The 25,102-nt window shown below is 47.8% G+C and overlaps 1 protein-coding gene and 1 long non-coding RNA gene across 2 annotated transcripts in view; both read left to right on the top strand.

The window, feature by feature from the left end:
- LOC116437360 (homer protein homolog 1-like) overlaps nucleotides 1–25,102 on the top strand; it is a 285,610-nt gene that overhangs the window by 152,621 nt on the left and 107,887 nt on the right. Inside the window, exon 6 of the mRNA XM_032095030.1 lies at nucleotides 155–311. Within this exon, the coding sequence (XP_031950921.1) occupies nucleotides 155–311 (157 nt within the window). The remainder of the gene's footprint in view (nucleotides 1–154; nucleotides 312–25,102) is intronic.
- On the top strand, nucleotides 7,697–18,260 carry LOC116437424. Its single transcript, XR_004237291.1, has 3 exons — nucleotides 7,697–7,902; nucleotides 17,565–17,569; nucleotides 18,250–18,260. It is a non-coding gene; the product is annotated as an uncharacterized LOC116437424 (long non-coding RNA).

Here is a 25,102-nt window from a genome sequence, read left to right as displayed (position 1 = left end):
AGTTTTGATGATTTGAGCACTTGGATACTCAGACATTCAGTCATAGGATTTTTGTCATAATTCTATTTTTCCTGGATATTTAAAAAAAATAATAAGACATTTTAAGAAAAAAAAGATAAAGAGGGCTCTGACCATTTTCTTTCTGTCTGTGCAGTTTGACAATCAGCAAACATTGGGAGGCAGAACTGGCCACACTCAAGGGTAATAATGCTAAGCTCACTGCAGCCCTGTTGGAGTCCACTGCCAACGTAAAACAATGGAAGCAACAGCTTGCTGCATATCAGGAGGAAGCAGAACGTCTCCATAAGCGCGTAAGTCGAAGCAAACAGCCAGGATCCTTAAAGTGAAAGTGCTGGTGACTGTATTCATTCTTTTTGAAGTAAAATAGCTTGTTGTTAGGGCTTTAGGTTAATTTTTGAGACAGAAATTAATGATGAATTTAAAGCACACAGGGTTCTTCAGTTGGAAAATTCTTTCTTTTGTAGCAGTTCCTTTTCTACAGAGGGTTTTGTTGCAGGAAGAGTTATATAAACTGTGGTACTTAGGACATGTCTGCCAGCTTTCACTCTTCATTTGCTGCCAGCTGCATCACATCTGTTTCAGGACCTTTTCCATAGCATTACACTTTAGGCCCTCTTGCCTTTAAGCCCTGTGCTGGTGTGAAGGTAAACCAGCCGGAGGAATTAACTCCACACAAATATCTTGCAAGAGATTCCAAGTCAGAACTACAATTTAATCGGGAGATGACAATAAAGGCAATAGTACAGGAACACTGGCTTAAACTGACAAAGTCAGAATACAACCTGACACCCTGTTGGTCAGGGTGGTGGTAGCAGTCCAGTTTAACAGTGGCTGCAGTCCTGTTGGCATGATGGATGTGGTCTTGTTGAAGCAGTGATCCTGTGGAAAGGTGTCATGGTTTAGTATAGTTTGGGTCCTTCTCTGGAGGTCCAGTGGTGGTTGTCAAGAGCTCTTGTCCTCTGGGTATCCAGTGGTGGTATCATGGTGTCCCAAGCCCCAGATTATATACAGGCGGGAATGTTTGGTACCTCCCCCAGGGCGGGGAATTTCACAATGGGGTGATGTAATTCTATGAGTCATTCTGGGGAGTCCTTGATGTCCCATTAGCAGAGATGGCCCCTTCAGGGTGGCTGCTGCTTCCCCAGAGGGAGTTATCATGGTTGAGTCATGGCAAAGATAAAGAAACACTGCTCCACCCATTTTAACAGCTCATCAGAAAGTAATGCAGATGGTGGTAGAATACATACTTTGGTTACACCTTACATTGTAACCCAAGACAAACTCATAGAAACTTCACATCAGATCTGTAAGTTAAAGGCACCCTGTTGTAGTTTCCACACATAACAAAGACCAATAGCTTCCTTTTATTCTTGAACCTAAAGAAAACTGAATGTAGAATTAAGCTAATTAAACATCTGCCTCTGATTTCATACAGGAGGGGCAGGATCCCGGTCCCTTTGCTGTAAATTTTCTTTGCAGAGGTCATTTGGCAAACCAGAAATTAGAGCACAATGGGGGCAAGAAATGCCAGTGTTTGAGAGAGGAATAAAGTGTGTGCAAGGTTGAAGGCTGCATTATGAAAAAAGTTTATAATATTTTTATTTCTCTTTTCACATGTAACTCTATACAGTGTAATATTTTCATCTTCATATGAATTTGTCATAATAGTTTAGGACATAGTTTTGTGCAAAAAGAAGGCAAGATTAGCATATGTATGGAAGGAAGATGTCTGATGGAGTTGTATGAATATTGTTAATATCAGTTAATGTTATAGGGACAGTGGGAGCTTCAGGCAAAGTTTACTAAGGAAGTAACGCACTGTATGTGGGTTCATGAAGGGTAGCTGTGTTTTCCCTGAAACGTCCCTGGCAAGGAATCATTCCGGTGGGTGCAGTATAGCACTCCAGCAAGCTTACTCCTTTCACCCGCGCAGACTCACACACCACACTCAAACTGGATAGCTCATGCGTTACCAGAAGCAAAGAGTCAGGAGGGCTCTCCCGTATGACATTTCCACGGACGAGGTTTATTGCATCCTGCCGCGAAGGGAGACGAGAGATGAAAGAGGCCAGACCATGCAGGGTCCAGGGTTTATGTACCGGAGCCGAGGGAGCATCAGAACCAATGATCTGAGGGCACAGGGGCGGTACAAAGGCGGGGCTAGGGAAAGGGAGCCAATGGGGAAGGTCTGGGGGTGTGTAGGGGTACAAGTCAGTCAAACAGACTAAGTCTGAATAGCACCACAAAGGCTGATGGGAGAGGCTTTTCCTTTCTCACCATGAGGTCAGGGGGTGTTCTTAAACCTCGGAATTGGTCCACCAGCAGGCTCCTGCTCTTTTGGGTCTCCATCACAATTGCTGGCTCAGCGGCTACAACAAGGAAGCCCTGCAGCTGAGTCTGAGGCTCAGAAAGGATTCCTCTGTGTGTTTAAACTACTTCATAGAAAGAGGTTTAAATGAAGGCAAATCCTTCCTTAGCCTCAGATGTTGGCAACAGTTTAAATTTAAGGAATCACTTTGTCCTGCAAGTTCTAATGATGGCAAATCAGATATTTTATATAAAAATGAAATATTAAGACAAATCAACAGACAAAAGATAACAGATGAAAGATCTTAATCAGAATTACTTACTACACAGTATAAAACTCAAAGAACTACAGGTAGATTATAGCATAACCTAAAACAGTGCACTATATCAAGGTTTCTGTATTAAAGCTAGCAAAAGAATTAGTATTGATTAGGAGTCAAATTTAACTTACCACTGAAATGACGATAATGTACACAGATTCCTTCACTTAACCCCTGGGGACTAACTGTGGAATAGGCATCCCTATTCATGGGAGAAACTTAACATATTTCCAGGAAAATGTATAGAAGATTTCTACTTTGTGGAAGTTTGCTGTGGCTTTTATAGTTGTAAAATGAGTGGCTGTCAGTCAGAAATTTAGCTTATCTTGTTAGATCTCACTTCAGCAGTAAGGTGTTTATTGGCAGTTGGGAGATGCCAGATGAGTGTTAACCCCATGGTTCCAAAATAACTCACTACAAGACAACTTGTTCTGCTTGAGTTATCTGACTGGTTAACAAACAATAGACAAGCTCCTGTGGGGGGTGAGATGCCCTGCTACAGTTAACTTAGAAAAATATGAAGGAGATGAACTTAGTTAAGAAATAAAAGCAAACAAAAGCCCTATAAGCTTTTTTGCATGAAGATTGGTTTAATGAATATGCTGATAGAAGTGAAAGTCAAGTAGCAGACGTCAGACAATTTGGTTTTATATACTATACTCTCTTAAATGAAAAAACATATGGCAATTACAGTTAGCCAAATCCAGAAAATTGTGAAATGTTCTTTCAGACCTGTGCTGGATCTGTCCAACTGGAGGCTAGTAGTCCCAGGAACAAGGATCATATTGATCTGAGGTGGAGAAATTAATCAGATTTCATCTATACTGGAGGTCTGGAAGAATAGCAAGAATTCCCTTGAGCTTGAGAAACCTGGAGAAATGGCAGGTCGATGGGTCTGTCCTATACCTAGACTGACTTGCAGATGAGGATCTTGAAGTTCCAGCCAAATGAGATGATAGGGAAGAATGACAATTACCATTAGACTGTAACATGTGCCATAGCTGGCTGGAAAAAATGCATAAAGTGTAATTAAACTGGTGCTTTTTGCTAAGTACTTTAATTTCAAAAATTTGTCAGTTTCTGCCAATATTGCTTTGCTTCAGAAATTTTCCAGTCAGAAACAAGTTTGTTATGAGTGTTTGTACAGAGACAGATTTTCACTTTATCATCTCATTTAAGCTTCTCATCTGGAAGGGTGGAAATTCTAACCTGTGGTCCAGATTTGTGAATAGACGACAAAAGTAATTATTGATAAAATTATTAAAAGTATAACCTCATATCATAATTACTGTAGTGCAGAAGTTCAGGTGAATTTGATCACCAAATTCAGTTTTTACACCGAAGAGCTCATTGCTAAAACATGTACATAATGAGGTAGCATTCTTCATACTAAAATGTGTTAACACCTTTTGTTGCAAAGCTCAGACAATATAGCAGATGGATTATTTACCCAAGAAATTGGGTTGGGGGAAACCCAGTCAGACAAGATGGAAAAGACACTGGTAGAAGATCCCTTTTTCCTGATGTTACTCTCACTCTTAGTAAAATCTTATTTAAATTAAGGAATATAGGAGTTTTTAGCATGTCACTTTGCTTGTACTTGATATTACAGTTAACAGAAGTAGTAACTAAGTCTTTGTAGCTACCTTTATTAATAGCTGACTATTTTCTTTAACCTTTGCCTGACAAATTTCCTGCAATTATTTTGTATTGCTGAGGGAACGCATAATATAATAACATGGGATTATCTTCACTATGCTCTTTTGATCACCTTTTACATGCCTTTATTAAATGTTTCTGTGACCTTGGGGATTGCTGATATCATATAATTATAGAATCATAGAATGGTTTGGGTTGGAAGAGACCTTAAAGATCATCTAGTTCCAACCCCCCTACCATGGGCAGGAACACTTTCCACAAGACCAGGTTGCTCAAAGCATCATCCAATCTGGTCTTGAACACTTCCAGGGATGGGGCATCCACAACTTCTCTAGGCAACCTGTTCCAGTGCCTCAACTCCCTCACAGTAAAGAATTTGTTCCTAATATCTAATCTAGACCTACTCTCAACATGAAGCCATTGCCCCTTGTCTTGTCACTACATGCCCTTGTGAAAAGTCCCTCTCTGTCTTTCTTGTAGGTCCCCTTTAGGTATGTAAAGGCCTCAATGAGGCCACCCTGAAGTCTTCTCTTTTCCAGGCTGAACAAACCACACTCTCTCAGCCTTTCCCCATAGGAGAGGTGCTCCATCCCTGTAATCATCTTCATGGCCCTCCTCTGGACTCCTTCCAACAGGTCTATGTCCTTCTTGTGCTGAGAACCCTAGAGCTGGATGCAGTACTTCAGGTAGGGTTTTACGAGAGCAGACTAGAGGAGGAAGAGCAGAGTAGAGGGAGAATATGTCATATAGAACCCCCATCCTTATTTCATAGAATCAGAAAATAATTTAGCATGGAGGGGAATTTTGGAGGTTATCTGGTCCAATTCCCCATTGGAATCAGGGCCAGCTTTAAAGTTATATCCAGCTCCAGGGTTGGATCAGGTTATTCAGGGCTGTGAATCAACTCTTGAAAAATGGAGATCTGACAGCCTTTGTGAAAAACCTGTTCGAATGTGTTGTGGGTTGATGCTGGCCAGATGCCAGGCACCCACAAAAGCCGCTCACTGACTCCCCTCTGCAGCTGGACAGGGGGAGAAAATTTAACAAAGGGTTCATGGGTTGAGATAAGGACTGGGAGAGATCGCTCATCAAATACCATCATGGGCAAAACAGTTTCAACTTGGATATACCTTCCCCCCACCCCTTCCTCCTTCCCAGCTCTACCTCCTCCAACAGTGGTGCAAGGAGACAGGGAATGGGCGTTGTGGTCAGTTGGCTTCTCCCGCTGCTCAGGGAGAGGAGTGCTTCCCCTACTGCACCATGGGGTCCCTCCCACAGGAGACAGTTCTCCATGGTCAGGTCCATCCCTCGATCACGAGCCCATTTGTATGTTGCATCCCTTCCTAGATGGCCTGATGTTTCATGGGCCCAGTGGGCTATAAATAGCTCACCCTTTTGCTCCCAGTCTAGGTCCACCTGAACTATTCCAATTTTGACAGCCTTACTACCCATTCATTGCTTTGATGTTCTTCAACAGCACGACTTTTGGGAACATGAGCATCTATGTGATGTACCTTCAGAGTCATGTTTTCTACCCGTACAGAAATGTCCTGCCACATTGCAGCAACCCAGATGGGTGTGCCCCTGCGTTGCCAATTGGTCTTCTTCCATTGCTGCAGCCACCCCCATGGGGCATTAGCCACCATCCAGGAGTCAGTATACAGTACAGGCCACTTTTGTTGTTCAGCAATCTCTAGGGCTAGTTCCATGGCTTTCACTTCTGCAAATTGGCTTGACTCGCCTTTCCCTTCAGCAGCCTCAATGACTCGTCATGTGTGACTCCACACAGCAGCTTTCCACCTCCAACAGTTTCCTATCACACAGCAGGATCCATCAGTAAATAGAGCATAGTCTCTTTTGTTTTCTGGTAACTTGTTATATGGTGGTGCTTCTCGGGCACAAGTCACTTTCTCAGGCAGTGCTCCAAAATCTCTGGCTTCTGGCCAATCCATAATCTCTTCTAGGATTCCTGGGTAATTGGGTTTTCCCATTCAGGCTCGTTGTGTAATTAATGCTACCCACTTACTCCATGTAGCACTGGTTGCATGATGTGTTGAGGGGATGTTTCCTTTGAACATCCGGTGTAGCACAGGCAATCGCGGTGCCAAGAGGAGACATGCTTATGTCCCAACAACTTCTGAGGAGGCTTGAACACCCCTCACAGGCTGCTAATATCTCTTTTTAACTTGGAGTATGGTGGGCTTCTGATCCTCAATAACTCCAGCTCCAAAACCCTGATGGTCAACCTCAGGTTTCTCCTGAGGGCCTTTGCTAGGGACTCTAGGTGAGATCCTGCTCCCCAGCTGCAGTGTAGAGTATATTTTTCATGGCTGGTTCTGTCTGAAAAGGTCCAAGAGCTACTGCACGAGATATTTCCTGTTTGATCTGCTCAAAGGCCTGTTGTTGCTCAAGGCCCCACTCAAAATGGTTCTTATTCTGGGTCACTCGATAGAGAGGCCCCACAAGCTGGCTATAACCTGGAATATGCATTCTCCAGAACCCCACCAGGCCTAGAAAAGCTTGTATTTCCTTCTTGTTAGCTGGTGGAGACATAGTTGCTATTTTGTTAACCATCTCCATAGGCACATGATGGCATCCATCATGACATTTTATCCCCAAGAACTGGATCTCCTATCCAGGTCCCTTTACCTTACTTTGTTTTATGTCAAGAACAGCTTTCAGAAGAATTTGATTATTTTCTTTCCTTTCTCAAAAACTTTTTCTGCTCTGTTGCCCCACTCAATGATATCATCAATATATTGTAGGTGTTCTGGAGTGCCACCCTGTTCCAGTGCAGTCTGGATCAGTCCATGGCAGATGATGGGGGTATGATTCCACCCCTGGGGCAGTAAGTTCCAGGTGTACTGGATGCCTGTCCAAGTGAAAGCAAATTGTGGCCTGCATTCTGCTACCAGAGGAATTGAGAAAAATGCATTAGCAATATCAATTGTGGCACCATTTGGCTGCCTTTGACTCCAGCTCATATTGAAGTTCCAACGTGCCTGGTACGGCAGCACTCAGAGGCGGTGTGACTTCATTCAGGCCCCAATAGTCTACTGTCAGCCTCCATTTCCCATTAGAATGCAAAAAAGACTGTCGTGAGTTGACCTCGGCCAGATGCCAGGCACCCACCAAAGCTGCTCACTCAACTCCCTTGTGCAGCTGGACAGAGGAGAGAAAAGTTAAAGAAGGGTTCATGGGTTGAGATAAGGACTGGGAGAGATCACTCATCAAATACCATCATGGACAAAACAGGTTCAACTTAGAGATATGAAGTGAATTTATTACTAACAAAATCAGAGCAGGATAATTATCGCTATCTTGTGTTCTGCAGCTTCTGTGCTGGAGCACGAGATATTGCGATCTCTCAAAAGCGTCTCCAAAGCGAAGCCTCTCAGCAGGATCAGCCACACACACTCACACAGGCATGCACCCTGAATGCATGGATAGCTTCAGTAATATGGGTCGACGGCAAAGAGGCAGGAAGGGTCTTTGCATGGAGTTCCACAGGAGCAGTTTATTGCTTCCAGACTGTGAAGGATCCCAGAGGCAAAGACAGAGAACAATGGAGGGTCTAGGTTTAAGTACAGGGGCGGTACAAAGGTGGGACTAGGGAATGGGAACCAATGGATGTGGGATATGCCCAGCCACTGCCCTGGAGGGATGTCTGCTGAGATAAGAGATTTTGCAACCGCCCAGCAGGACTCCCTGGAAAGGACTTTTGAGTCATGGTGAGGAAAAGTAGACCCACAATCCTTTGGGATACCCTATGCAGATCATTCTGTAACCCATTGGTCTATCCCAGACCCTCTGTAATCCATTGGTCCCCTTGCTGATCCCCTGTATCCCTATAAAAGAAGACCAGCTCGCCTCTGTAGAGGAGAGAGCTCGTCCCTGGCCTTCCCTTCGCCGGAGGGAACCCACAATAAAGCTACCTTCGTGCGGAACCAGCCACACGGGTCTTCTCGTCTCTCTCTCCGGTCTGGTTTGGCCTAGAGGCTGCCCTGCAGAGCTGAGCTGGAATCACGAGCTGATAATCACTAAAGAGCTGACAGCTTCTGCAAGGGCTCCTCTGCCAGCAGCTGAGAGGAAGACACCGGGCCTCGGGAAGGCGATTCCTTTCGGGACCATCTCCCCGGACCGGTCACCTCTTCCTGGGTCACAGCCTCGGACCCCACCACCAGCTGTAATAAATGGGGAAGCTCTGGGGGAGTGGCAAGGGGCAAAGGCCAATGGGGGGAACCTGGAGTGGAGAACTTTCTATGGCATGGAACATATAAGGCAGCAAGGGGGTGGAGGGGCCACAGGCCAACCAAGGAAGCAGAACTGGGGTAGATTAATATTAAAAAATGCCCTGGGGTATATTACTGTGTCCCGCAGCCATAGGGAGGAGGAGAGAAGATCCAGCAGGCAGGAATTGTGCAGCAAGATTGATTTATTTAATTATTTTACAAACTCTTTTATAGACTTTTTTCTTCATAGTCTAATTGGACAAGGATCAGCCACCCCTTGGGGTGATTGGCTAAAATCCTAAAACATCCATTGTCAAAATATTTTTCTACTATACTATAAACAAGACTTTTCAAGGTTGCAGGTGTTTCATTGTTTACAGAACTCTTCTGCCTCTTCTGTGAGAGAGAAAAGTCTCTCACAGACTTAGAAAATAGCAAGAAAATCCTCGCTAGCAGCATTTTTGTATCCAGAATTCCCCCTTTTTGTTTTATAAGATAACAACTCTACTATTAATCCTAAATAGAAATTTGCATCAGTTATTCATTCTAAATATGTCCTTAAGGCTTTAACTATCTGACTCCATAACAAGAAATTTAAAGTTCAGTCTCTGCTTGTGGAAGGACCATCCCAGTCTCTGCTTGTAGAAGGACCATCTGCCTGATGGTCGACATCTTGGCCATCATCAGAAGAGTCATTAGGCTGATGATCTACATTCTGGTCACCATTTGGATGGTTGGCGTTCTGGTCATCATTTGGAGGTTGCCTGTTCTGCCTCTGGTGCCGTAGGTCAGGGCGAACACATTTTGCAGGTGGCCACTGTACCCCAGTATCTGTGGAAACGCAAGCATACCCACGACCCCAAACGATAAGCTCATGAGGGCCTTCCCACTGGTTAGTGAGTAAATTACGTACCCAGACTTTTGCCTGGGGCAATTGTGTCTCGCCTGAAGACTGCAATGAGAGAAAATGATTCAGAATAACAGGATTATTTGAATTTTGTGGTACTGTAAGGTGATTAATTGTATACAAAGCTTTTGCTAGTCGGCTCTGTGGGGTTTCTCCATGCATTCCCCTTTTCTGTTTGTCCAAAACACGCTTCAAGGTACCATGAGCGCGTTCGACAATGGCTTGGCCAGTAGGAGAATGTGGGATACCGAAGATATGGTCTACACCCCATAGGTGTAAGAACTGCCGCGTCTTCTCCGAGACATAGGCAGGACCATTATCTGTTTTCACAGAAGCTGGCACGCCCAGGACTGAGAAAGCCAATTTCCAATGGGCAATGACATCACGGCCCTTCTCTCCAGTGTGAGCAGTAGCCCACATAGCCGAGGAGAAAGTGTCAATAGACACGTGCACATATTTCAGCCGACCAAATTCTGGGATGTGAGTTACATCCATTTGCCAAATCTGCAAGGCTGTTAGCCCTCTGGGGTTTACCCCCACTGGCAAAGGCGCAGTGAGTCTGTGACAGTCAGCACAAGCGCTGACAATGTCGCGCACCTCGGTTGGCGTTAAATGAAACTGCTTCTGCAGGGTATGTGCACCTTGGTGGAAGAAACCATGCGATGCCTTGGCTTGTGCAATTTTGTCAGGCTGAGGCCTTTACCCACGCAGGGTTGGCCAGCATGTCAGCCCTGGAATTGCCTTCTGTTAGAAAACCCTGGTAAATTGGTGTGGCTTCGAATGTGCAGAATGTAATACGGATGCACTCGAGCCTGAATTGCAGACCACAAGGTTTGCAACAGTGAAAACAGAGCCGCATTTTTAACCTCCTTCAGAAGTGAACAATCTAAGCGTTGGGTGATATCTGCTACATAAGCAGAGTCAGTAACCAAATTCAAAGCTTCCTATGAGAATCGTTGAAAAGCCATGGTAACAGCCCTTAATTCAACTAACTGAGCAGAGCCTGACTCGTGTTCCTTCAGCACCTGCCTTTCCGATCCCTCCTTCCAGGTAACGATGGCTTTCCCAGTTTTCCCGGAACCATCCGTAAAGACGGTGGGTCCTTGCACCGGCACTCGACTATTTCTCGGCCTGTTCCGGTTTGGCCAAATTTAGAAATATATCCTCTGAGAGAAGGTACAACCACCCCTCCCCCACCAGGTTCAGGAAAAATAAATTTTCCTTGAAGGAAAGTGAAGGAGATAAAACTATTTATTTAACTCCTAAATATTTCCAAGGAGGATGCTGTTGAACTTTCTCCGGAGCTACCTCTAATCCATAGGCATGCAGAGCAGCGAGCAGCTGAGGCTCTATTCTCAGCAGCTTGTCTTGGGTGGATGCTGCCACCAGGATATCATCCATGTAATGATAGCAGCATGTTTCAGTGGGGATACTGTAACACGCATATCAAACAAGGAGTCCCGTGGAAAAGAAATATATATGGACAGATTCTTGATAGATGTTTCAGAGATGTTTATTTCTCCAGCCGCATGGCCGGGGCTCTCCCGAGGAACTCTCTATTCACGGGACTGAGGGTCCCTGCCCGCGCAGGGGAACACAAACCAACCAATGGTGAAAGAGGCTGACCAGGGGCTCGGGAAACCCCGTGTCTGTCCCAGGGCCCCTCTCCCAGGGCTACATGGCAGGGGGAGGAGACCCCGACATTTCACCCATTTATTTTTAACAAAAAGAGATTTAAAACTTAACATTGAAAACAACTGGATAAACATAACAAGAATAGTTTCAAAACAAAATAAGCCATCCTCCTGAGTCTTTAAATGTCCAAACAGATTCTCTGGAACATCTTAAGGCTGACAGAAGGGAGACAGAACACTCTGAGCATGCTTTGTGGGGAAACTGAGGCAGGAGAGGGTTTAATTTCTTCCCTCCCCCTTTTCATCCCCCACTCGGCATTGGAAAGGGATTTTTGGGGAAACAATTATCAAAGGTATAGTTTTGTGAGGGAAACCATGGGTGGAAAAACGGATTGGGAATACACTGGGGGTAATAAGATATAGGATAAAGGGAAAAGGTGGGATTAGGAAAGGGAGACTGTAGGGGGGGGTTTACAATGGAGATATTGTCTAACATGACTACGATTTTTTGCATATATACTGCCTTTTACAGGAACACCATCAGGCCCAGTGACCTGTGATGCTTGTAACCCTTTTCTCCCTAGTACAATTTTGAATTCTACCACCTCTCCATCTCCCAAGCTTGGGATGCATTTATCAGGGTTATTCGTTTTAATAGCAGTTCTATGCACGAATATGTCTTGCTGGTTGTCACATCTCGTTATAAAACCATAATTTTGTTTAACATGATACCACTTTACTATTCCTAAAACCTTAGCTACGGTGATGTTTTCTTTTTTCCGAGTGGCTGCTGTTTTCTGTCTTGCTGCATTGTTGCTTTCTCTTTCGCTCGCTTCCACGTTAGAATTTGCCGGGGCTTCTCGTGCTGCCGGGGCCGCCGGAGGTGCTTGTGCCTGCGCGCTCTTCCCGGGGTCGTGTGGGCCAGGCTGTGCCGCACCGCTCAGTTCTCTGTGCGTTGCCTCCTCTGGTCTCAGCTGTGCTGCCGCTGCCAGGCGCTGCGCCCACGTCTTGGCCGGGCCCCTGAGCGATGATTCCCCCGCGCCCTGCTCCAGCACACGTTTCCGCTGAGCGCGGCTCCGCTCCGCCACCACCAGCTGCCGCCTGCGCGCCGCCCCTGTCAGTTGGGCAATCATGGGGCTCGCTCCACCACGCACTGCGCGGGGCCAGGCAGGCACCGCCGGGTCACGCCGCTTCCGCCATGCCTCACTCTGTCGCCGACACTGCAGCTCGCGTGGCTCCGCCCGTGCACAGGAATTGCCTCGCTGCTGCTCACAGAGGGCTCGGTCCATGTGGCCGAGGCCGCACGGTCCCTGAGCCAGGCTTCCCTTCGCCAGGACACAGCTGACATTGCTCAACAGTCTCGGTAATTAAATAATATTCACGAAAATATTCTTCCATCGGCATATATTTTGACTTAAAAATTAACTGTGTCCAAACGGTGTTCCATGTTCTTTGGTAAGAATTAAATCCCAAGAAACACAGAAAAAGTTCTTAAACAACCATGAAAGGAAATGCTTCAGTTCCTTTTGAGCTTGAATCAAGCTAAAATTTACAAATCGTTGTTCAAGAATCTTTTCAAGTTTAAGATAAATGTCCATATGTGGCTCTGAGAGCCAAGAGTCTTTCCACGGTTCCTCCATAGTTTAGATATGGAATAGCAAAACAAAAACAAGAAGAGGAATCTAAAGTTTCTTTACTCACACAAATCAGTTGCTTAGGGATCGGGGATCGTTCTGCTCGCAATTCACCACCATTATGTTGCAGTGGGGATACTGTAACATGATGTACCAAACAAGGAGGCCCATGGAAAGAAATATATAAGGACAGATTCTTGATAGATGTTTCAGAGAGATGTTTATTTCCCCAGCCGCATGGCCAGACTCTGCCGAGGAACTCTTACAATCGCGGGGGCGAGGGTCCTTGCCCACGCAGGGAAACACAAAACAACCAGTGGGAAACGAGACTGACCAGGGGCTCGGGAAACCCCGACTCTGTCCCCTCAGGGCCCCTCTCCCAGGGCTACATGGCAGGGGGAGGAGACCCCGACAGCAGCGTGCATCAGGAAACTGCTTGCGAACTCCGGCTAAAGCTTGAGCAACATACCACTGACAGATAATTGGGCTGTTCCTCATCCCTTGAGGGAGGACCTTCCATTGGTATCTCTTAGCAGGTTCAGCATTGTTAATGGCAGGCACAGTAAAGGCAAATTTTGGTTTGTCATCAGGATGCAAAGGAATTGTGAAAAAACAATCCTTTAAATCAATTATCAGGATGTCCTACCCCATAGGAATCATGGTGGGAGAGGGATGCAAAGGAATTGTGAAAAAACAATCCTTTAAATCATGATCAGGATGTCCCACCCCGTAGGAATCATGGTGGGAGAGGGCATGCCAGGCTGCAATGCCCCCATACCTTCCATTACTGCATTAACTTTCCGGAGGTCCTGCAATAATCTCCATTTCCCTGATTTCTTCTTAATTACGAAAACGGGAGTGTTCCAGGGGCTAGTAGAAGGTTCAAGGTGCCCCTGTTGTAACTGTTCCTGAACCAGCTGATGAAGGGCGTCTAACTTCTCTTTTAGTAGGGGCCACTGCGGCTCAAAGACTGGTGTGTTGGTCAACCACCGCAAAGGCAGTGTAGGATACTGTGCGCCCTTACGCACAGTGACCCCTGCTAAAAATTTGTCCCAATCCGTACCCCTCAAGCTGCCAACACGTCCCGTCCCCAAAGGTTAAGGGAAGTGGTAGTAACATAAGGCCTAATTGCAGCTGTGTGCTCCTCTGAGTCCTTCACAACCACAGGCCGTTCGCTTAAATAGCTCTGTGTGGTTCCTCCTACTCCTGCGATGGCCGATCCCACTGGGGCTAAAGGCCGTGAGGGAGGCCACACAGAGAAAGATATGATAGTTGCATCAGCACCCATATCAATCAAACCTCGAAGCTGAGTCCGGGGCGGATGGGCATTTGGTAGGATCAGGGTACATGTTATCTGTGGCCTTTGGTCAGAGATGTTTGCAGTCCAGAAGGCCTGAGGAAGTCCCGTAGATCCACTGCCATTATCTTTGTGAATTTGTTGTTCTAACCTGGGGACACAAGACTTAAAAGGCACTAATTTAACAAGGCAGGTCTTTTCAGGAATAGTTACAGGGGGTTTTTGCGTGGAGACCATAGTGCAAATCTGACCTTTAAAGTCAGTGTCAATAACTCCTGAGTGCACTAAGATTCCTTGATGGGCAATATCAGGTTTTCCCACCAGCATTGCACTGGATCCCTGGGCTAAGGGTCCATATGCATTCAAGGGAACCTTATAAATACCACTAGAGTCTAAGACGACTGCGGCTGAGGTATGGACGTCAAAACCGTCTGATCCCTGGGTGCTGTCTCTAGGGTGGCTGGGTAGGCCTGTGCCTGTACCTGTGCCACTGTCTGGGGGAGCGACTGCATCAGAGAGCAATTCCCCCTCCTTGCACCCCGGCGGAAGTTTCCCGACAAAGGCCGACCATCGGCATGAGTCAGGGATCTACAATAGGCCGAGCAATGCCCTGGTCTGTCACACCTCTTGCACTGGGGGATCGGTGTGTTCTCTTTTTGGCTCGGCTTAGGCCGCTTCCATTTTTTCGCCTGTTTTGGTTGCTTTGGTTCACGACCAGAAGATGTGTGAACAGGCTGCAGGAACGCAGCCAAAGCAGACATTTTCTGGTTCCCAGATCCCACGTTAGCACACGCTTCGACCATGTCTGTTACCTCAGGTTCTCCTGGTAATGCATATATGATTTTTCTGCACTCTTCATTTGTGTTATCTCTCACTAACTGCCTTAACAACATCTGTCTTAACCCGTCATCCTCAACCTGCTTCTCGAGAGAAGCAACGACTTTCTCTACAAAAGAGAGTAATGACTCTGATTTCCCTTGAACTATTTCAGTATATCGCTTTCTAGGAGCCGAAAACTCTATGGTTTTCAACAGGGCAGCCATGCCGACCTGTTGAGCTTGCTGCAGGATGCTAGAGGACAAAGTACCCTGTAGGCTGGGATCAGAGAAGGGACCAGTCCCCATGAGATTCCGTTCCCGCTGTCCGTCTAGGATTGGCAGCAGGGAGCTGCATATTCCCTAATGCAGCCTTGTCTGCCAGCTTTCTCCAGGTTTTCTCAAAAACTGTAAATTGTACAGGTTGAAATAGAATTTGACCTAAGTGTCTGATATCAAATGGAGCAAGTTAATCTGTATTTATCACCCTTATTATCTGCATAACCTCAGCAGAACCTAGCCCATGTTGTGCCACCTTGGATTGCAGGTCCTGGGCAACTTTCCAAGCAATCACCTCATGCTTGTCACGCTCCCCTGAATTTGGGAGAGCCTTATACACTGGGAAAGCTTGGATCTCCCCTTTTGGGGAGTCACTACCATCCTGAACTTCTGGCATAGCCTGTGGATGGAGTGTAACAGCTTCCCGATTACCCCCAGAATCTTCAAATCTCTTTGGCATTCCCACGGTCATCTCCCCGGACCGGTCACCTCTTCCTGGGTCACAGCCTCGGACCCCACCACCAGCTGTAATAACTGGCGCCCGAACAGCCTTGGATCCTGGACTCCTGGACCTGGCCTGAGCTGCGTCTTGATCGCCAAGACAGAACCAGCCGTTCGTGTGCTGCTCCTCTGAAGATAGACCTATGTTTTAGCAGGCCTTTCGGACGGGGACAGTTCGAGTCCCTCATCTCCCACCTAGGACAAAGTCCCTGAGGATCGAACTGCCAGACCATCCCCCCAGCAGACCTTTCCAGGAGCCAGCCCCACCAGAAAACGGGATTTGTAAGTTTAAACTTGGGGCTCTGCTCTCCTCTTGTGCGCATTTTAATTAATTTTGGGTTTTTTCTCTTTTTCTGCTGAGGGAGGAACTAAGATGGGACATAGGCAAGCTAAAACCAGCCTTTCCCAATCTGAGAGAGACCTATACCCCTTTCTTCTGACTCTTCTCTTAAAATCTGACTTTAAATTCTGTAAGGGTGTTCTTTCTAAGAAAAATCTTAAATCTTTCAGTAATTGGATATCTCTAAATTTCCCTGAAGCTACCACCAATTCTGTTCTTTCTGATCCGTTCTGGGACAGTGTGGGGAACAAACTGTATTCCTCTCAAGCCTCGGGAAACCTCTCCGTTTCCAAATTCATTCCTTTATTTCATTTACTGGTTAAAATGTGTCGTGCGAAAACCCCCCCTCAGCCAAACCCCTTCTCTGCCCTTCCCCCCTCCCACCCCCCCCTCCGCCTTCGGCAATGGCCAGCCAGAGCGCGGACCCAGCCAGCTGCCCCAGCCCTGGCCCGGCAGGGGCGCCGGCCCCCCCACTTCCCTTCCCCGATCCCCTGTTCCTGACGGTCCCCCCGTACCCGGCCCCCCCCGCTCGCCCCCTCGGTTCCGCTGTCACCCCCCAGGCAGCGCACGCGGGATACATCCCAGACCCATCTCCCCTCCCCGTGATGGATGCCTCTGAGCCGCCCCCAGCCCCGTCTCCCCGTGCCCCTGGTATCCCGCAACCCTCCCCGCACGACACCACCCTTCCCCCTCTCGCACCGGCCCGCGGTGCCTCCGACCCCCCCCACCCCACCGCGTCCCACGCCCCCGCGTCCCAGTCTCCTGCCGCGTCCCTGCTCCACGCGGTCCTGCCTCCCCCACACCCCAGCGCGGCAGCCCCGTCCCAGCAAGCCGCCCCGCCGCCGCTGCCCCCCCCCCGCACCCACGGAGCAAGCATGGTACAACACGGGACCGGTCCCGCAGAGCTCCGTGCACACATCGTGGGGCAGGGAACAAGCGTCACGCCCCCCGCCAGCGTCTGCCCCTCTCGCCGCTGCCGGAACGCAGCTATCTGCAGCACCGCCTCAGGCTATCGCCCATAGAATGGAATCTCCCTCCCCCCTTCCCCCACCGCAAATGGCTCTGCCACCCTGGCAGGCGCCGGCACACCCGCTCTCCCCCCTCCCAGCTGCATCTTGCGCAATCCCTGCTGATGTTCCCCCTCTCCCCGTACCCCCCCTCTCCCTACTACGGGTTCTTGCACAATCCCCATTCCCCCCGCTGCTGCGCTAGAGCCTACTGCCCCCCCCACCCTCCTATCGCCCACCCCGACTCCACATGGAATTGCGAAACCGGCACTACCTGTAACCCCCCACAAACGACCTGCTGCTGTACAACCTCTCCCCCCACATGCTGCCATAACAGGACCCCTTCCCACCCCTCAAAGCACTCCCGACCCCCCCGCCATTCCTGCCCTGGGTAAAGCAGAGCCGGCATTTCAAAAACGCCGCGCTACGCCCCCTGTATCTCAGCCCCGCCCTGCCACAGCCTATCCCTCCTGTTCAGATGACAGTAGCAGCAGCTCTGACTCTGAATCTGAAGATCGATGGGCACAGACACGCAGGGAAGCGAACCGGGAGGGGGATTGGGAGTTGGCTCAGAAAATTTCAGCTTTTCCAGTCATTATAGGGAGAGGGAGGAGGGGTGGTCCATCTACAAAAACATGGGAACCTATCCCATACAGAGAAATCAAAGAGCTTAGCAAGGCAGCAAAAGACCATGGGAGAGGGTCACATTTCTTTAGAAACTTATTGGAAGCCACTTTCTCTGCCTATACATTAGTACCACATGATATTAAAAACATTATTAACTGCATCCTTTCCCCTGCCGAATATATGTTATGGGAAAGGCATTGGAAAAGACATTTAAAAACACTGTCTGACACTTATACTAAAGATGCAAATCAGACAGATTGGACAATAGAACAACTGGCTGGAGAAGGTGACCTCCAAAAACCCTTAGATCAAGCTACAACCTTACCTGAAGTAGCATTACAAGACATAGCTATTGCAGCTAAGACATCGCTGTTTCTTACCCCTGATGATTCTGTTCCTACACAATATTTCTCTAACATCAAACAGTCAGCAAATGAAAGCTTCATTCAGTTTGTTGATCGCTTGAAAGCTAGCTTAGAGAGACAGATAGAAAGTCCGGATGGACGAAAGGAACTTTTGGGCAAACTTGCCATGGTAAATGCTAACGAACAATGTAAGAACATCCTGAGGGCCCTACCCATGGACACAGAACCCACAATAGAACAAATGATAGAGACCTGTACTAGACACACATCCACAGAGAACACAATGACCCAAGCAGTTGTAAAGGGCATCACAGAAGGAGTTTCCGGTGCATTTGCTGCAGCAGTCTCTAAGGAGAATGCCCGCTGTTTCTATTGTGGTGAACTTGGACACTTTATAAAGGACTGCCCACAAAGGTCACCCACCCAGGACCGTCGTGCCGCCTACCAAAGGCACCAGAGACAGCAACAGCACCAGCAGCGTCCAAAAAACTTCTATCGGAGCGCGGTGTCAAGGCCCCGCGCCCAGACAACAAATCAAAGGCCATACTACCCCGCCGCAGCTGTGAACTCCACATCGGACCACCGAGAGCAGACAGCTGGACCTCGCCCGGCACCATCATCCCAGGCGATCCCAGAACACATGAGAAGGATCCAACACACGGAGCGCTACCGATCGGAACGAGACGCCAACTGGTAACATCACTGCCATTTAACTTTGTTGACAAGCGTTTTTATCGTATTCCCACAGGAAAGTATGGACCGCATGACGGCCCATGGGACATTCTTATCCTAAGCGATACCATCCATGGTCCAGAACAACTCTTTGTATTACCTGAGATACAAACAGTGCACCCTGGATAAGAGATTCTTGTTCAGCTTTGCTGCACGGACACACCTTTCTTTCTCCCACAGGGAACACCGATTGCTCAAGCCTTTTTCCTTCCACAGAACTGCCCAGAACAGCTTCCCCTCAATCCTACAGCAATGTGGATAGAGATCGTGGGCTCAAACAAACCGACCATCGAGTGCAGCTTGTTCTGTAAAGGAGAGAGGGTCTACCGCCCAGGGATGCTGGACACCGGAGCAGATGTGACCATCATCGCCCGCTCCGAGTGGCCAGGGAATTGGGAACTGGAGCCAGTGGCAGGTATGATCTCCGGGATTGGTGGAGTTGCAGTATCCATGAGGAGCAAACGAAATGTTGTCATTGAAGGACCTGAGGGCAAGATAGCGACCACCCGACCATTCGTGGTAAGAGCCCCCATCACCCTATGGGGCAGAGACCTTCTACCCCAGTGGGGTGCCACCCTTACCATTCCCAGCCAGGATTTCTGACTGGGGCCACTGAGAAACACGCGCTGCCATCTACCCCCCCGCTCACCTCGAGGACTGACAACCCAAAATGGACAAGGCAGTGGCCCCTTGATAAAGAAAAACTCAGCGCGCTGGAAGCCCTGGTGGAGGAGCAACTTGCCAAAGGTCATATCACTGAGACTACAAGTCCTTGGAATTCCCCTGTCTTTGTACTGAAAAAGCCCGGCACAAACAAATGGAGACTACTCCATGACCTACGAAAGATCAATGAGGTCATTGAAGACATGGGCCCCCTCCAACCCGGCCTGCCATCACCATCGATGCTGCCCCGAGACTGGCTGCTGGCCATCATAGACATTAAAGACTGTTTCTTTAACATCCCGCTCCATCCCCAGGACGCACCACGGTTCGCCTTCTCCATCCCCTCTCTTAACAATGAAGCCCCACTCAGAAGATACCATTGGCTCGTCCTCCCACAAGGCATGAAGAACAGCCCGACCATCTGCCAGTGGTGTGTCGCCCACATTTTATCCCCCATCAAGATCCTGTTTCCAGAAGCAATCATTTACCACTATATGGATGACATACTAATCTGTGCATCAGAAAAAACTTACTTGGACAGAACTCTTAAAAAGACAATTGAAGCCATAGAAGAAGCAGGGTTCGAGATTCGTGAAGACAAAGTGCAGCACTCCAGCCCATGGACTTACCTCGGCCTCCAGATCCGTGAGAGAACCATCGTACCCCAGCAACTCGCCATCAAAAAGGACCCTAAAACCCTAAGGGACTTACACAGCCTGTGTGGATCCATAAATTGGATACGCCCCCTACTGGGAGTCACAAATGAAGACCTCGATCCCCTCTTCAACCTCCTCCATGGCAGCAAAGACTTGGACTCTCCATGCGTCCTCACACCTGAAGCCCGAGATACCATCACTAAAGTTCAAGAAGCCCTGTCTTCACGACAAGCCCATCGCGTTGAACCCAGCCTGCCTCTCCAGTTTGCAGTTTTGGGTAAAGCTCCCTGTTTCCATGGACTGATCTTCCAATGGGACCCTCAACTCAGAGACCCTTTGCTGATACTTGAATGGATCTTCACAAGCCATCAACCTACAAAGAGATTAACCACCTTCCAAGAAGTAATGGCTCATTTAATACAAAAGGCCAGAACTCATCTCCGCTCTCTTGCAGGGTGTGAGCTCACATGCATATACTTGCCATTGACCACTGAAGATCTGAGGCTGTTGCTCCGGACCAATGAGAGCCTCCAGTTAGCCCTAGATAGCTACACAGGCCAAATTTCTGTTCACATGCCAAAACATAGACTTTTCTACCATGAAGCAGCTTTTAAATTGATTCCAAAATTAATCCAAAGTAGAAAACCTCTTAAAGCTCTGACCATCTTTACTGATGGTTCGTCATATCGGTCTGTCATGACATGGAGACAACCCAATACCCAGAAATGGGAATCTGATATCCAAATAGTAGAGGGATCTCCACAGATTGCTGAGTTAGCAGCTGTTGTCAGAGCCTTTGAGAAGTTTAAAGATGAACCTTTTAATTTGGTCACAGATTCGGCTTATGTCGCTGGTATAGCTATGAGGGCTGAACATGCTTTTCTAAAGGAGGTCTCCAACCAAAAATTATACCAATTGGTTTCTACATTAATCCATTTAATCTCGCACAGAAAACAGCCTTACTACATTATGCATGTGAGGTCACACACCGACCTCCCTGGTCCCATTGCCGAAGAGAACAGGAGAGCAGATACACTGGCCATGCCAGCAGAGACTGCAAACGTCCCTGACATCTTTGCCCAGGCAAAGTTGTCACATGCATTTTTTCACCAAAACATTCCTGCACTCGTCAGAATGTTCAAGCTTTCAAAAGATCAAGCAAAAGCTATCATTGCAATGTGCCCGAACTGCCAGAACTACCAAATACCATCCATGGGTACCGGAGTCAACCCCCGTGGTCTGAACAGCTGCCAATTATGGCAAACTGATGTAACCCACTTCCCATCCTTTGGGAGATCCAAATACATGCGCGTGTCAGTTGACACATTTTCTGGGGCAGTGTTTGCGTCAGCCCATGCAGGAGAAAGTGCCATCCACGTCATCAAGCATTTTCTCCTTGCCTTCGCCACCCTGGGAGTCCCTGAAGAAATCAAAACAGATAATGGGCCTGCCTACACCTCTCACAAGTTAAAAGATTTCTTCAACCAATGGGGGATAAAACACAAGACAGGCATACCTAGCAATCCCACAGGACAATCCATCGTAGAAAGGACCCACCAAACCCTCAAAAGAGTCCTCAACCAGCAACGGAGAGAAACAGAAATCTTGTCTCCTGTTGAAAGACTCTGTAAGGCTCTCTATGTCATTAACTTCCTAAATGGTACCTCATCAGAGCCTGACCCCCCCAGTACTCCGCCATTTCTCAAATTCAACCCAAGCTAAGCTCACGGAGAAGCCACCAGTGCTGGTGAAGGACCCTGAAACACACCAGGTCTCTGGGCCTTTCCAATTGATTACCTGGGGGAGAGGCTACGCCTGTGTCCAGCTACCATCTGGCCTGAAGTGGTTCCCAGGAAAAAGTATTAAACCATACTTAGGCCCTACAAACACTGCTACCACAAACACCAAGAACTCTCCTGAGACAAATACAGGACCTCCACAAAACCAGACCAGCTCGACATGGAGACGAAAACGTCGCCAGATGCCCACCAACCAGGAAAAAGATCGTCCCACCACACGGCAGCAGACGAAACAGAAAGCTGAACAAGAAGCTACAGCAAAAAGTCAAGCCGTAGGCCAGACACAGCCTGAAAAAGCTGATCCTTAGTTTATATGTTATCACCCCTTGTAACCCCAAAATATCCCCTTCCCTCAACCCTTGTCAAACTTCCCTAAACCCCAAAACCTCCCCTCTCACCACAAAGCTAACAAATCTTGCTTGTATTCCCTCTCAGAAGCCCCATCCCTGCCCAAAGATGAAATGTATCTACATTGATGCTGTCCTCACCACAGCCTTGATGACCTAAAAGTAGTCCATGACCTTTTTGGACGAGGGGGAATAACGGGATGGATTGCATCTTTGATTAAGGGAGCTTTGTGGGTATTCATTGTAATTATTATCGTGTTACTTATGTTCTCTTGCCTCCTACGTTGCTGCAGAAAGGCTGCTGGGAATGCCTTTTTAATAAATACAGAAGGGGGAGTTGTGGGATATGCCCAGCCACTGCCCTGGAGGGATGTCTGCTGAGATAAGAGATTTTGCAACCGCCCAGCAGGACTCCCTGGAAAGGACTTTTGAGTCATGGTGAGGAAAAGTAGACCCACAATCCTTTGGGATACCCTATGCAGATCATTCTGTAACCCATTGGTCTATCCCAGACCCTCTGTAATCCATTGGTCCCCTTGCTGATCCCCTGTATCCCTATAAAAGAAGACCAGCTCGCCTCTGTAGAGGAGAGAGCTCGTCCCTGGCCTTCCCTTCGCCGGAGGGAACCCACAATAAAGCTACCTTCGTGCGGAACCAGCCACACGGGTCTTCTCGTCTCTCTCTCCGGTCTGGTTTGGCCTAGAGGCTGCCCTGCAGAGCTGAGCTGGAATCACGAGCTGATAATCACTAAAGAGCTGACAGCTTCTGCAAGGGCTCCTCTGCCAGCAGCTGAGAGGAAGACACCGGGCCTCGGGAAGGCGATTCCTTTCGGGACCATCTCCCCGGACCGGTCACCTCTTCCTGGGTCACAGCCTCGGACCCCACCACCAGCTGTAATAAATGGGGAAGCTCTGGGGGAGTGGCAAGGGGCAAAGGCCAATGGGGGGAACCTGGAGTGGAGAACTTTCTATGGCATGGAACATATAAGGCAGCAAGGGGGTGGAGGGGCCACAGGCCAACCAAGGAAGCAGAACTGGGGTAGATTAATATTAAAAAATGCCCTGGGGTATATTACTGTGTCCCGCAGCCATAGGGAGGAGGAGAGAAGATCCAGCAGGCAGGAATTGTGCAGCAAGATTGATTTATTTAATTATTTTACAAACTCTTTTATAGACTTTTTTCTTCATAGTCTAATTGGACAAGGATCAGCCACCCCTTGGGGTGATTGGCTAAAATCCTAAAACATCCATTGTCAAAATATTTTTCTACTATACTATAAACAAGACTTTTCAAGGTTGCAGGTGTTTCATTGTTTACAGAACTCTTCTGCCTCTTCTGTGAGAGAGAAAAGTCTCTCACAGACTTAGAAAATAGCAAGAAAATCCTCGCTAGCAGCATTTTTGTATCCAGAATTCCCCCTTTTTGTTTTATAAGATAACAACTCTACTATTAATCCTAAATAGAAATTTGCATCAGTTATTCATTCTAAATATGTCCTTAAGGCTTTAACTATCTGACTCCATAACAAGAAATTTAAAATTCAGTCTCTGCTTGTGGAAGGACCATCCCAGTCTCTGCTTGTAGAAGGACCATCTGCCTGATGGTCGACATCTTGGCCATCATCAGAAGAGTCATTAGGCTGATGATCTACATTCTGGTCACCATTTGGATGGTTGGCGTTCTGGTCATCATTTGGAGGTTGCCTGTTCTGCCTCTGGTGCCGTAGGTCAGGGCGAACACATTTTGCAGGTGGCCACTGTACCCCAGTATCTGTGGAAACGCAAGCATACCCACGACCCCAAACGATAAGCTCATGAGGGCCTTCCCACTGGTTAGTGAGTAAATTACGTACCCAGACTTTTGCCTGGGGCAATTGTGTCTCGCCTGAAGACTGCAATGAGAGAAAATGATTCAGAATAACAGGATTATTTGAATTTTGTGGTACTGTAAGGTGATTAATTGTATACAAAGCTTTTGCTAGTCGGCTCTGTGGGGTTTCTCCATGCATTCCCCTTTTCTGTTTGTCCAAAACACGCTTCAAGGTACCATGAGCGCGTTCGACAATGGCTTGGCCAGTAGGAGAATGTGGGATACCGAAGATATGGTCTACACCCCATAGGTGTAAGAACTGCCGCGTCTTCTCCGAGACATAGGCAGGACCATTATCTGTTTTCACAGAAGCTGGCACGCCCAGGACTGAGAAAGCCAATTTCCAATGGGCAATGACATCACGGCCCTTCTCTCCAGTGTGAGCAGTAGCCCACATAGCCGAGGAGAAAGTGTCAATAGACACGTGCACATATTTCAGCCGACCAAATTCTGGGATGTGAGTTACATCCATTTGCCAAATCTGCAAGGCTGTTAGCCCTCTGGGGTTTACCCCCACTGGCAAAGGCGCAGTGAGTCTGTGACAGTCAGCACAAGCGCTGACAATGTCGCGCACCTCGGTTGGCGTTAAATGAAACTGCTTCTGCAGGGTATGTGCACCTTGGTGGAAGAAACCATGCGATGCCTTGGCTTGTGCAATTTTGTCAGGCTGAGGCCTTTACCCACGCAGGGTTGGCCAGCATGTCAGCCCTGGAATTGCCTTCTGTTAGAAAACCCTGGTAAATTGGTGTGGCTTCGAATGTGCAGAATGTAATACGGATGCACTCGAGCCTGAATTGCAGACCACAAGGTTTGCAACAGTGAAAACAGAGCCGCATTTTTAACCTCCTTCAGAAGTGAACAATCTAAGCGTTGGGTGATATCTGCTACATAAGCAGAGTCAGTAACCAAATTCAAAGCTTCCTATGAGAATCGTTGAAAAGCCATGGTAACAGCCCTTAATTCAACTAACTGAGCAGAGCCTGACTCGTGTTCCTTCAGCACCTGCCTTTCCGATCCCTCCTTCCAGGTAACGATGGCTTTCCCAGTTTTCCCGGAACCATCCGTAAAGACGGTGGGTCCTTGCACCGGCA

Source organism: Corvus moneduloides, chromosome W (assembly GCF_009650955.1).
Source record: "Corvus moneduloides isolate bCorMon1 chromosome W, bCorMon1.pri, whole genome shotgun sequence".
In the NCBI taxonomy this organism is placed as follows: domain Eukaryota; kingdom Metazoa; phylum Chordata; class Aves; order Passeriformes; family Corvidae; genus Corvus; species Corvus moneduloides.
Note: the sequence above shows the minus strand (reverse complement) of the source record. Positions and strands in the feature narration are given on the sequence as shown.